The 13,259-nt window shown below is 41.0% G+C and overlaps 1 protein-coding gene across 2 annotated transcripts in view; it reads right to left on the reverse strand.

Moving 5' to 3' along the window:
- KAT7 (lysine acetyltransferase 7) overlaps positions 1 to 12,941 on the reverse strand; it is a 31,887-nt gene extending 18,946 nt beyond the window's left edge. Inside the window, exons 1-5 of one of the 2 annotated variants that reach the window (XM_014833562.3) lie at positions 12,717 to 12,941; positions 10,104 to 10,251; positions 7,615 to 7,791; positions 5,704 to 5,943; positions 1,778 to 1,860 (exon numbers count right to left, since the gene is read on the reverse strand). In XM_014833562.3, the coding sequence (XP_014689048.1) occupies positions 1,778 to 1,860; positions 5,704 to 5,943; positions 7,615 to 7,791; positions 10,104 to 10,251; positions 12,717 to 12,731 (663 nt within the window). In that variant the 5' untranslated portion in view covers positions 12,732 to 12,941. The remainder of the gene's footprint in view (positions 1 to 1,777; positions 1,861 to 5,703; positions 5,944 to 7,614; positions 7,792 to 10,103; positions 10,252 to 12,716) is intronic. The other variant, XM_014833563.3, reaches the window with a different exon arrangement.
- Positions 12,942 to 13,259: the final 318 nt, after the last annotated feature.

The raw sequence follows: 13,259 nt of genomic DNA on the forward strand, positions 1-13,259 counted from the left end.
AAAAATATGTATCTTTCAGAAAATTCTCCTGATCCTCCAAGCACATGTTCCAGTGCTAAAGATGGATTACGCTGCCCTGATTCCCCTTGTAAAGAAGAGAGCACAAAAGAGGAAAAATTCAGGAAATGCTTTCCTTTCTTCAGATTTTTGTTGCCCAAACTGAAATTTTTCTTTTTCTTTTTTAAAAATAAATTGCTCAAGGTAACATGGTCCTATTGCTACAAGCCAACAAGCTTTTTGACACATTTTTTTTATTAAAGATTGGCACCTGCACTAACATCTGTTGCCAATCTTTTTTTTTTCTTCTTCTTCTTCCCAAAGCCCCCCAGTACACAGCTGTATATTCTAGTTGTGAGTGCCCCTGGTTGTGCTATGTGAGATGCCACCTCAGCATGGCATGATGAGGGGCGCGATGTCCTCGCCCAGGATCCTAACCTGCGAAACGCTGGGCCACCAAAGTGGAGCGTGCGAACTTAACCACTCAGCCAAGGGGCCGGCCCCGCCAACAATTTTTAAAGTTAGACCTTACGAAGACTTTTACGTAAAACCATCCACAGTATCAGATGGTTAGATTTAAAGAGAAGTGTTGGAGAACAACTCTCAAAAAACAGAGATCACAGTCATTTTCAGAGAAAGAAGTACTTAACACCTTGTCAGCATCTGATGCAGATGTCCGCAGAGCTGTTCCGTTTTATGTGGTCTCAGACTAAGGGAAGACAATGGGAAGCCCTACCACTTAGTCTCACACAGAGTAGAAGAAACTGCCTTGTTTACACAAGAGATTTGGAATGAAGAATAAGAGTAAGTGTCCTCAACCTTAAAATCCACATAAGCACTGAAAATACACTACTTTGCTGAAACACTAAACACACAAACTTTCTATCACGGTGTCTACTTGTAAACAAGAGAACAAATTCCTGAATCAGGGAGAGTTGACCTTAGCTGGGGAATCTAACTCCTCGCAGGATGAAACTGGCTCAGACAGGAACAAACCCATGACCCTGGCCTTATTAGCAAAACAACAACCACAAAAAAAACAATTAATACTTTGGTCTAACCAGCTTGGATAACCTGTCCAAATACAACCCAAGCAATCCATTTAATTAATAACATTTTCAATTCTTGCTTCCCCATAATTAGTTTTTGGTTCTATCCTTGGCAGCAGCAACCCACGCAGGAACATACACAATAGGATCTTAGGCTCTACTCCTAAACCCATTATTCCAAAAACCCAAAGGTTATCCAGGACTCTGTTTTTCAAGAATTTAAAACAAGAATAAGCCAAGAGCAGGTGTAATTGAAAGTAACAACAAAAAAGGAAAAGTATTCCGCAGAAATAAATGGAGAAAGAGAAGAATTATGAAAAACTTTTTAAAAGTAAAATGTCTTCATAGATTTATAAGAAGAGAAGCTAATACGTAAATATCGAGATCATATATTTATGCAAATTATTTCTTAGTGGAAAAGGTTCCTAGCAGTCTTTGAAGTTAATTTTCAATGGAAAGTATCAATGCACTAGAAGGTGATGCTGCAAATATTTCATATTTAACCTCCTTGTTAATTTCTTTCAAAGCACCCATTACGTATTATAATTCTTTTATTTGTCCGTTTAACTGGCTCTTTAAAAAAAAAGTTGTTTTTTATGATGTTTTCTCCACTAGAATGTAAGAAAGACCTTGCCCATTTTGTTCACACTATATCCCCACGGTTTAGCAAAGTGCCTGGCAGATGGTAAGCACTCAATAAGTATATGCTGAATAAATGAGAATACAATTACCTTGCATTCGTCAGCTGAGAGATTATGATAGAGCGGGCATCCTGAAATGGAGAAATGTCTCTCGTGTTTTCCTGTAAGGTGTCCTGTTAAAGGAGGGAAAAACTTAATCTCAAGATAGAACAAGATTTAAGCTTAGAAAGTGATATTTTTCTCCATGACAAACCTCTTTCTTTGCTCTATCATTTTTATCAAATATATGTCTGATCACAGATTGAATCCATCAAAGGCAACTGCTGTTAGGGCCATAACCTGCACCAACAATAAATTCTTTTCTTCCACAAGCTGGATCTGGCAATCTTTGAATGTACTCGTGTATGTTCGATATAAATTGTAGTTCCTTCTGTTCGGATGATATATTTCTCAAATTCCAAAATATTATAAAGCCATACATTTATAAAAAAGGCACAAAATTACAAGCAGGATTATTTTCTTTTGGTGGACTTTAACATTCCTATGCTAAAGTGATCAAGTCATATGTATAATAAGTGTACTTTCCTTTCTATTCTGCAATGCTATTCAATCTGAATTGAACTTTTTAACAATCAAAAACACCTCATGAAAAATGGAGAAAGAAATGGCCTTTTCTATCATATTAGTAAATACATTTTAATAATTTTGGACCAGATGAAATATATTCATTTTGGGGGGAGGCGGGGCTGGTTTTGTTTAAAGATTTAGGCTTCTTCTATAATCAAACTTTTAAACAGGCAGTTTGCACCAGGCCCTCTTATGAGGGGAAAGTGTTAGGAGTAACAATAGAGAAAGCTCATTTTATCTAAAGGAGTATCTCTTCATTTTTTTGTTTTTCATGTGGTTTGTGAAAAGACAGAGGGAACTGAATAAACACACATTATTTCCTTTTTATATGTCTCTTCAACCAGCAGGTTTATAAAATACCTAAGATTGAGAGGAATGGTGAGACAATGCTAATGAGATAAGAAGATAAATTAGTTAACCTAAATTGCAAGTCTACAAAAATCTTCACATTTCTTTCATGGAAAAAAGACAATTTTGGATAAAGGAGACATTGGGATTTAAAAATTATACAACATGATTTATAGAGTAAGCTTTAAAGGGCAAAAATAATCCAAGCACTGAGGGAGGGGGGAATTAATATAGGATATACAGGCTGCCATTTCTCTGGGAGTGTATTACTAGAAATGTAATTTCAGAGATCCATACAATTGATTTTGGACACAAAAAACTACCCTCAGAAATCAAAGACCGCATGTAAAATGTAAGATCCCGGCTGCAGCACACCTTGTGAGGTATCATGCATCTACACTTCCAAGCACACTACTCCAGTCATGTCTTATTATTTTATGTAAGCTAAAACCGATCTAATGCATCTATATTAAAAGTTTAAAAAATGACGGCTGATCAATTGACCTAGTAATTCCACTGCTATGAATTTATCCAACAGATTTTCTAGAAAGACACCAAAATATGTACATACAAGGCTATCCATTACAGTACTGTTCAAAGAACTAAACATGAGAAATAATCAAAATGTCAGTGAATAGGGACTGGCCCCATGGCGAGCGGTTAAGTTCGTGGGCTCCACTCGGGCAGTCTAGGGTTTCGCCGGTTCAGATCCTGGGTGAAGACCTAGCACTGTTCGTCAAGCCATGCTGAGGCGGCGTCCCACATAGCAGAGCCAGGAGGACCTACAACTAGAATATACAACTACGTACTGGGGGGCTTTGGGGAGAAAAAGGAAAAAAAAAAGATTGGCAACAGATGTTAGCTTCAGGGCCAATCTTTAAAAAAAAAAGTCAAAGAATATGGGACAATTTAAATAATTTATGAACTAGCAACATAATGGAATTCTCTATATCCTTTAAACAGATGGACCTCTAAGTGCTAATAACGTAAAATATCCAAGATGTCTAACCAACCATTGTATAGTTTCATTTTTATGAATAACAAAAAAGAAATATATGTATATAAACATGTGCTTATATATGTACAGAAACTTACTAGAAGCATTCATAAAAAACTACCAACAGTAGTTTTACATCTGGGGCATGATTCTGAGCATGTGAGTGGAGAACTTTTACTTGTGCACTTCTAACCCTCCTGTAGGGTTTTAATTTATCAAAAGCACATGATACTTTTATACCAAAATTATCAAGAAAAATTAATGACATTGTTTCTCCTAAGATAAGGAGTGGAATAGGATCAAGAATAATTTTGGAAGGTCAGGTTCATACTTTTCAAACTTCACCAGTACATTAAAACCAAAAGTCACAGTAAACTTTCCTCTGATGCAACAGATTTACACTTACCCTCTCATCTACCCCATTAAGGAGGCTAAGTCCTGGGCACAAATAACACACAACCAGGCCCCTACTCTGACCTCATCTCCATCTGCCCCAGGCATATTGGCACTAAGTATGCCTCAAACTGGTTACACATCCTCCTGCCCCAGATCCTTTGCACTTGTTGTCCCCTCTACCCATAATGCTTATCCCCCAAATACTCAAATGGCTCAGTCTCTCTCTTCTTCCACGTTTCTGCTCAAATGTCATCATATCAGAGTCGCTTTCCTAATCTACTGTGTGTGTGTGTGCACGTGCACAATATCCTACCCTCTCTGCACTCCTTACTTTATTTTCCTTCATAGCACATATGTCTAGCTGATGTATCATGCATCTATCTGTTTTGCTTTCCCCAGTTAGACTGCAAGCTCCATGAGGGTAGAGACTTTGACCTGTTCACAACGACATCCCCAGGACTTAAAACAGTGTCTAGCACATGGTAAATATTCAGTAAGAATTAAATGACTGATTAAACATAGTACATAAAAGTAACAATTTAGGGATGCAGGGATAAGGCTCGTTTCCTTGCTCTGTGGCAAGTAGATCCCCTTGCCCTCTTAAAGCATACTAGCTATCTTTTGTACTAGTGTTTATACAATGAAGTCATCTGTTCTTGGTTTTTCATGATTTATCCCAAGGAAATTGACTTAGGTCTGAAATAAGTACCGTGAGTGATGACTGGCATGGCGTTCAGGGGAATTCCTACTCTATTTATGCACTTTGATGGGCTGAAATTATCTGAGAAACTGCTGCTAAGACCAGGAAAGGATCCAAATAAGTAAAATACTGGGGACAATGTACTGGTGCCCTGCAAAATAGCAACTTACTCTGTTCTACCTTTTTTCTGAGTCTGAGGACCACATTCTAAGGCTAAATTTGAGATGCAGACCCATAGTAAAAGGCCCCTTATCTCTCAATCACCGCCTTCCAACTCTAGACAAAAGCTCAAGCCCCACATTTGCACCTAAGTTTACCTAAGGAGCAATAAGGTTTAAACCACTACAAAAATCTCTCAGTAAGGGGGTAAAAGTCATAAGAAAACAATGAAATGTCCATTTATCTGAGACGAAACATTTATCTACTTGACACTTCCTAAGTACACAAAGCCACAAGACTTAAAGCTACTGAAGTCACAAAAGGCCAGGGTCTCATCTGTACTCTTTCAGTGTCTTACCCTCTTGAGGAGAAATCTGTTTTTCTCATTTTCTCCACAGGTATGGCCAACCACTATTCTGCACTAGCTTATGCTCTATTAGTCCTCATTAAGCTTGAACTATGTACCATGCAATGAGGTATTTGGAGATAACTGGTCTTCTGCTTTGTTTTTGCTGGAAAGAGAATTTTTCACTGGGAAAAGCTCTCAATAAACTGAATGGTGCATCACAGTTAATTTCCTTGCACCCAGATCTATTACTATGGACAATAGGCCAATAAGCAGAAATGCTTTTATTCAAGCAGGCAACCCACTGTTACTCTGAGCATGTGATCACTGAAGAGCCTAAGAAGCTAGGTTGCAAGAGAACACTAAACATTTCTCGGTGATCCCAATTCCAGAGGGATAGAGAACCACAAAACACACGTGTCATAAAGCTGGGGCACACTTACCTAGAGAATTACAGCCTGGTGTAGGACACTTCATATTGAAATTGTAGCTTTCATGGAAGCGACGACGCTTGGGGCGATGAGAGAGATCACTGCCTGAGTCTTTCAAGGACATGTCTTTGGCAATGCTCTCATCATGAGACACGTTGGGGCTGGAGATGTCAATGTCAGACTCAGAAGAAGGTGCATTTCCAGTTGGAGTTCGAGGTGGAGACTCATCATGATCAGCTGTATTTTTAGTTTCTATGGTAAAAGCAATTGGTAGAACTCACGAATGGGGTTCATTTACCTAAAGGTTTATCACTTAAAAGACGTTATGGGCTTCCCAGATCCTCTTTCTATCATATAACCAGTAACTTTTAGCCATTTATCTGCTCTAAGGCTAAATGGAAAAGGAACAGAAACTAACATCATTCCTTTTGTGCAAGTTTACATTCTGACTAAAATTAAATTTGGAGTTTACCTAATACATATTGCACTTATCTGTGTTTCTCCTAAGCTCCCAATCATGAGTAATCAAAACCGATGGAAATAAATTTTTAAAAAGCATTACCATCCACTTTCCTTCCAGGAGATACAGAGGATGGAAGACAACTCAAATGGTTGTCTTTCTGGATGACATTGAACACACTTGGTGTGAGAGTGTTGAACGTGCCTGACTCTTGAGTTAGCTGTGGTAATCTAAGAATTTCGACTCTAAAGCAGGGATTGCAAACCAAATGCCTACAGGGACTGAGCAAGGCCAAATAGAGAGCTGACTGTCCATCTCCAGGTGACAACCACTACTCAGCTGCAAGCAATTATTACTGTGGGTGAAAGGCCACCTACTGTTCCCAGATCTTTCCACTTTTTAAAAGAAACTAGTAACCCATGTTTTTATATGAAATCGCTGTATTTTCAAACACTGGCAACAAATATTTCTTTTTTTTTCTAATTAAAGATTGGCACCTGAGCTAACATCTGTTGCCAATCTTCTTTTCTTTTTCTTTTCTGCTTTATCTCTCCAAATCCCCCCCGTACATAGTTGTATATCTTAGTTGTGGGTCCTTCTAGTTGTGGCATGTGGGATGCCACCTCAATGTGGCCTGATGAGTGGTGCCATGTCCGTGCCCAGGATCTGAACCAGTGAAACCCTGGGCCACGGCAGTGGAGTGTACAAACTTAACCACTCGGCCACAGGGCCGGCCCCACAATTTTTTTTTTTAATGTAAGTACTATGCAAGCAAACCAACCGACCATGTTGGCAGGCTAGAAGCTCACCAGTCTGTAACCTCTGCTCTAAGGCCTCTGATTCGGGCTTGCCATTCCCCATTACTGAAGGTCACTCTTCCTCAGAAATTCAGGGATAAATGAACTGATAAGCATGGCTGTAAGAAAATCTGGTTCAAGCCTTCTTTATCTGTGGGTGAGAGGTCCCCCAGTCTCTTCTGCCTATTGCAGGTCCCATCTAATACACTCTAGCTATTCTGACCCTCAAGAATACACCAGTACCAAACTGTCCTCAGCAAGACATAAGAAAGGAATCAGGCAAACAGCATTCACCTAGCTGGATTTTGTCAGTATTAGGCATCTACCTGCAGTGGCCCCATGCCTTCCTTACGAGGAAATTGAGGGGCCGGCCCAGTGGTGCAGCAGTTAAGTGTGCACGTTCCGCTTTGGCGGCCTGGGTTTCGCCAATTCGTATCCCGGGTGCAGGCATGGCACCACTTGTCACGCCATGCTGTGGTAGGTGTCCCACGTATAAAGTAGAGGAAGATGGACATGGATGTTAGCTCGGGGCCAGTCTTCCTCAGCAACAAGAGGAGGACTGGCAGCAGCTGTTAGCTCAGGGCTAATCTTCCTCAAAAAAAAAAAAAAAAGGAAATTGACCACACTCTCTCTGTAATGGGTGCAAATCATACCATACCCACTCACCTCTATCTGAAAAGTCAACCACTTGTTCAGTTTCCGAGCCAGATGAACGAGTCTGCCGAAGGGGGTATTTTTTCGGAGTCACTGGGGTAGGCTGCTGCTGACTACGGGTCACTCTCCTGGTAGAATAAGCAGGCTCCTCAGTGCCAAAAGACTGCAAATTTCGAACAGGGCTGGAATCTGATCCCGATTTTAAAAAATAATAAAATAATTAAAGAAAAAAGAAGGGTATCTCTTTTATTTTCCAACCATATGATTTATCAGCATGCAGGCCTTCCTCTTTATATTTCACAAAATCCAACAAATTATTTTTATCGAATAAAGTATTAGTTACTATTAGCTAGATAAAATAAACAAATCCTATTTATTTATTACGTAAAATATAAGCAAAAGAACCTAGATCAGGTGTAGAGATGTAATATAGTGTAGAATCAAAAGCTTAGGTTCTGGAACCAAGACTGAACGTGATTCAACCCCACTCCATCATACCAACTAGCCGTGGCATCTTGGGCAAGCTCATCCCTCCAAGCCTGTTCCCTGAGCTATAAAAACAGGAAAATACTACTAGCACATTCCTCATACATCTGTTGTGAGGAATAAGGGAGCTAATTCATGGAAGGCACTTAATGTAGATCTAGTGCTTTATAAATATTAGCTGCATCCTCTCTTTCTTCCCTTACTCTAATCCACCATAACACAGATATTCTACTACTAAAGGTGTAACAACATAAAAATAGTTCCTTTATTCAGAGATATCTTTTCTTCTTCCTGATTACCCTCTCTGACACCCCAAAGCAAAATCGTAATAGATTCACAAAGGGTAAGGCAAGAACATAGCTTTTTACAATTTTTTTGGATGGCAAAACCTATTCTGAAGCGCCCAAGTAGCCTTTTTACATCTCCAATGTGATGACGCTTAAACAAAGAATAAAAGAAAATCGAAGCCAAAATTAAAGTATATTTTAAACAATAAAAAAATCTTAATATGTAAATGTTACAGATTCTCCAAAGAAAACAAGTGGAATCCTCAAACTTGTGTGAAATTAGCACACAGCTAGCTTGTCAGTACGCACACTCCAGGGGGCTCCCTTTATAATGCAGTCCACACGTTCGCTTACAGAGGGACCCCTTACACAGAACACACTGTAAATGGTGCCCCCAGGGGTTGTGTAACTCTGTGGTCGTGAAGTAAAATAACTAGAAAGAGACCCAGAGCTCATGTATTTCCTAGACATCCTAAATATTTACAACTTTCAGGTGTCCAGAGCCTGGTCAATTACACTTTCTAAGAACATTATGCCCCTTCCTTTGCATATACTGTTCCCTTTGCCTATAAGAACACTTTCCCATCTTTCAACTTATACATTCCTACTAGATTCTTTAAGATTTCCATCTAGGAGATCTGCCCTAAGTTGGCTGCCCCATCTCTGGGCTTCCATAGTACTCTATGCAAACCTCTCTCAGAGCCCTTACCACAATGCATTACTGTGATCAGTTTATATTTCTATATCTCGCACTAAACTGTGAGCTCCTTGAGGGCAGGAACTATGATTGTTCTATCATGGCATTCCAGTACATAGCACAGTCTCAGAATTATAGTAGCCATTTAATATTCCCATTGTGCTAAAAAATTTAAAAAAGTTGAGAAATCAAAAGACAACAGCTATACTTTAGCTGAAATGTTAAATTCAAAAATAAAGTTAGAAACAGTTGTTGAGAGACAATGTTACCACTTTCTTGCTTGAAAAACTGATGTTTCTCTCTCATTTTGCAACATGTGCACACAACAGTAACCAAAGCAGCACTATTTAAGAGCTCAAAGTATATTACACTTTTTTCCCCTTTAATCCATTATCATCTATTGATTACCATCTTTTTGTATTAACTGCAACCTTCTTTCCTCCCCCAGGGAATCCCAGAGCGAAGCCAGGAGGGGACAGGGGTACCCTCCAATCTAAGCCCAGATGGCCAATTAGACTAGAGAAACCTCCAAGAGACCGAGACTCTCTATTCTTTACTACCAAAGCAAAATTTGGGGTATTTACAACTGATAGTTGGCTCAACTATTTACATCTACTAATTGTGTATCTGACTATATTACAGAATTAAACACAGTTTTAGAAATATTGGGCCTCTTCCAATAAAGTTCAAGAGACTAAGTCTCTAAGCCTAAACCATTGTAACAGAAAGTGAAAAGGTAACATTCCCATTTTACTGACAGGAAAACTGTAATCTAAGAAAAATTAAATGACTCAAGACGTACATGTGACACCCATCCATTATACCAGACATAGTTTCTTTGGGTCTACAAACTGGACAGCACTCCCATTATTTTGAAAGACCTGATACTTCTGTAGTCACTCATTCTGCATTTTACCAGATTCTGTCATCTACATCGAGGCAAGGGATCAGTTTCCATGTTAACTAGCACAATAATATGATGACCAGTCAGTGAGCTATGAGGCACCGTCAGGAAGAAGGAAGCCTTTTACCTTGGGAACTCTGGCTCAGCCGGGCTGAGGAGCGGGTGACTCGGGCAGATCGCCGGGATGTGCCATCACTCTCTGAACTGTCTGTGTGCTCGAGATCTGTAGAAAAATCGGAATCTTCGGTTCCATCTGAACTACTGCCTGCATTCCTCTGTAACACCATAGATCCAGACATTAGCACAGAAGCATTTACTCTGCGGGTTTGTATTAACACTGGAAATATCAACCATGATGCTCAAAACACCAAGTTCAAACCTAAGAAGGATTCCACAGCCAACTTCCCTTTACTGAGAGCATTTAAATGGAACAACCTACAAATAATGCACCTTTATTAAATAAATGAAGAAAGAGAATTAATTTTTACTGTATTATCACTAATTCTGAAACAAGTCCATTTGAAGGCGAGTACCACAAACTGGAAATAAAAGTATCTAACTCCAAATAGTCTGGCTGACGGTAACCATGCACTTTATATAAAGTCCAAGGTAGTGAGAAAAATGTTAGTGCTAGACTCCATTTAACTTTAGGGTAGCTTTTGTTCAAAGTCTCCATAAACAGCTATCACATTTTTAAAAACCATACACAAACTCAAAATATCATGGTCCACAACTCTGATCACAAAAGAACATAAGCAGAAAAACAGTAAAATTCTTTCTTACGTTATTTACCTTTGTAGTTTCTCTACATGAATACTTTAAAAAAAAAAAAAAGCTCGCACATGAAGACTCGTAAGTATTCAAACACAGAGGGCTTTTTTATTTTCTTTTTATTAAAAATTATTTGTCAATTATTTGCCTCCCGAGGCATGATTAGCCAGAAAGATAACTTTTACCAATTGAGCATTAACACTATACTCTTTACTAAACCAGAAAAGGAAGAGTATTTGCTAAAAAAACAATACAAAGATTCAAACCACAAGTCCCCTACTCTTTATTCAAAAACCCTCAGAGCCAGTTGTGGTTAGAATTCATAACTTTTTAGGTTTTTGGAAAGAAAATACTCTGCAAATAACACCCAGAATCAAACATATTACTATTTCTGCAGCAAGATTATAGAAAGAATCACAGTAAATGAGACACACAAAAACTCTAAGTAGTCTCAGGACAGTTTAGAATAGGTTTGGCCACCAAATAAATTACTAAAGAAACTTACATTTTCAAGAGCTCTTTGTAGTTGGGAATTGCAGAAAGGGGACTAGTGGACCTATTCCAAGGCACCAATACTATTCCTGCATTTGCTGAGCCTTAATAGAAATACCACCTACCAGTGTAGATCATTTTAAGAGATATTAAGAAGGGTAAATATTTTTTTGAAAGCCTCTGTGAAGAGAAAGATTTCTGTAAAAATGAGCAAGACTACCACCCAGCTTTCCAAATGTCAAGAGTAATCTGCCCAGAAATTAGCAGAGGCCCCAGAAAGAGTCACAGAAAATTGATAGGATGAAGGAGGAGTCTTAAAGGTCACCTAGTCCAATTACCCAAATATTTGAATCCCCAATCATCTCTGACCATCTCTTCCAGGCTTGACTCTCAAACTCAGCTCTTCTCTCAGGCTTTCACCATCTACTTCCCGTCTTACTCCAGAACAGACCATCGCTCCCTCACTTCCCTCCCATAACGCTATGTATACATACTTCCAAGGAGAAAATTTACTAGATCCTTCCACAGCTATTTAAATGTCTGTTTTCTCCATGAGACTGTGATTTCCTTAACCCAAGGATCAAATCTAATTTTTGAATCCCCAGCAACCAGCACGTAGCAAGAAATCAATAAACATTTGTCGAACTGAATTAGATTTGTTCTGTAGTCCTGGCTCTGCCACTGCCTAATTGAGCGGCTTGAAGCACTCCATTAGGCCTCTGTTTGTTTAGCTGCAAAGAGAAGGGACGAGGGTGTCCCTAGGTGATCTCATAAGTCCCACCCAATTCTAGAAAGTTGCTGATTTTACGAACTGCATTTCTCTAGGCGCTGTCCAACCAAGCAAATAAGGAAAAATTACTGCTTAGGGGCAACAGGCCAGAGTGGGATCCCTTGGGAGTGGGCGCTGCTTCCCTACCACCCGGTCCTCTGCTTTGTTGTACCCCCCCTGCCCGGAAAGGAAGGATGCTCCAAAACCCCGCCCCTCCACCTATCAGCATCACCAGCCGGAAGGGCCGCGATTCGTGCCACCCAATCGCTGTCCCGCGAAACCGCGCCCCCACGGGACAGACTGCCAAGCGCAGCCAATCAACAAGGAGGGATCGTTCTCTACAGCCAGTCCGAGCGCCGCAGGGCCGGGCCGAGACACTGCCCCCGCACGCGGGGAGGTGACCGTTGGGCCCAAATGGGCGGTGTCACCAGCCAATCAATATGCTCCTAGGCGTTGCAGCGACCAATTAACAAGAAGAACGCCTCCGAGCCAGGCAAGCAGAGGGCGGGAATAGTCGCAGGCATAGGCCGAGGCCAGGGTCGGGCCCACATTTTTCCGTTGGGTACGGACATAAGAGAAGCTTGCTGATCTGGGTTCCGGCGAGCGGGAAGTTGGAACCCAACCAGCGCGAGGCGTGGCCAACTGCGTCACGTTGCTCAATCGACCGTCCTTAGAAACCCGCCACCCCTCCCGTCCCGTTCCTCTCACCTTCCTTCGCGGCATTGCCGGCGGCTGCGGCCCGACGGTTCCGATTCGGGCAGCGGCGGCAGCAGCAGTAGGAACGGTGGCTCCGGCGGGCTCCGTGGCGGCCTCTGTAGCAGTCCCAAGTCTGCGGACGATCCCAAGTGCCTCCTGCTTCACAGCGTCTAGAGCCTTCTGCGCAGGCGCCGCGGGCTGAGGCGCTTTTTCCTTCACTTCCGGCTGGGGCTCGCGTCACCTGACGTTACGGGCCAGAGAGGGTGCTGGGAGGTTTGCTCCTTCGGGTGACGCCAGTGAGCGCCATTTTGGAATTGGGCAGAAAGTGGCACCGATTGAAGAAACCCGGGCCAGCCATTTTTAGGTAGGGGAATGGCCCTTTGTGGGCGTGGGTAGCCATTCTTGTTTGGGGCAGAAGCCTGACAGTTGAAGTTAACGGTTCTCATCTTTACCTTGGGCAAGAATTCCCCTTCCCGGTCGTTTTGATTTCTGAAGTCGAGGAAAGAAACCCCCAGAATCCATCAGGTTGCTGAGATTTAACCCATTCGTTGCCTA

The sequence above is a fragment of the Equus asinus genome, chromosome 13 (genome assembly GCF_041296235.1).
Source record: "Equus asinus isolate D_3611 breed Donkey chromosome 13, EquAss-T2T_v2, whole genome shotgun sequence".
NCBI classification, from domain to species: Eukaryota; Metazoa; Chordata; class Mammalia; order Perissodactyla; family Equidae; genus Equus; species Equus asinus.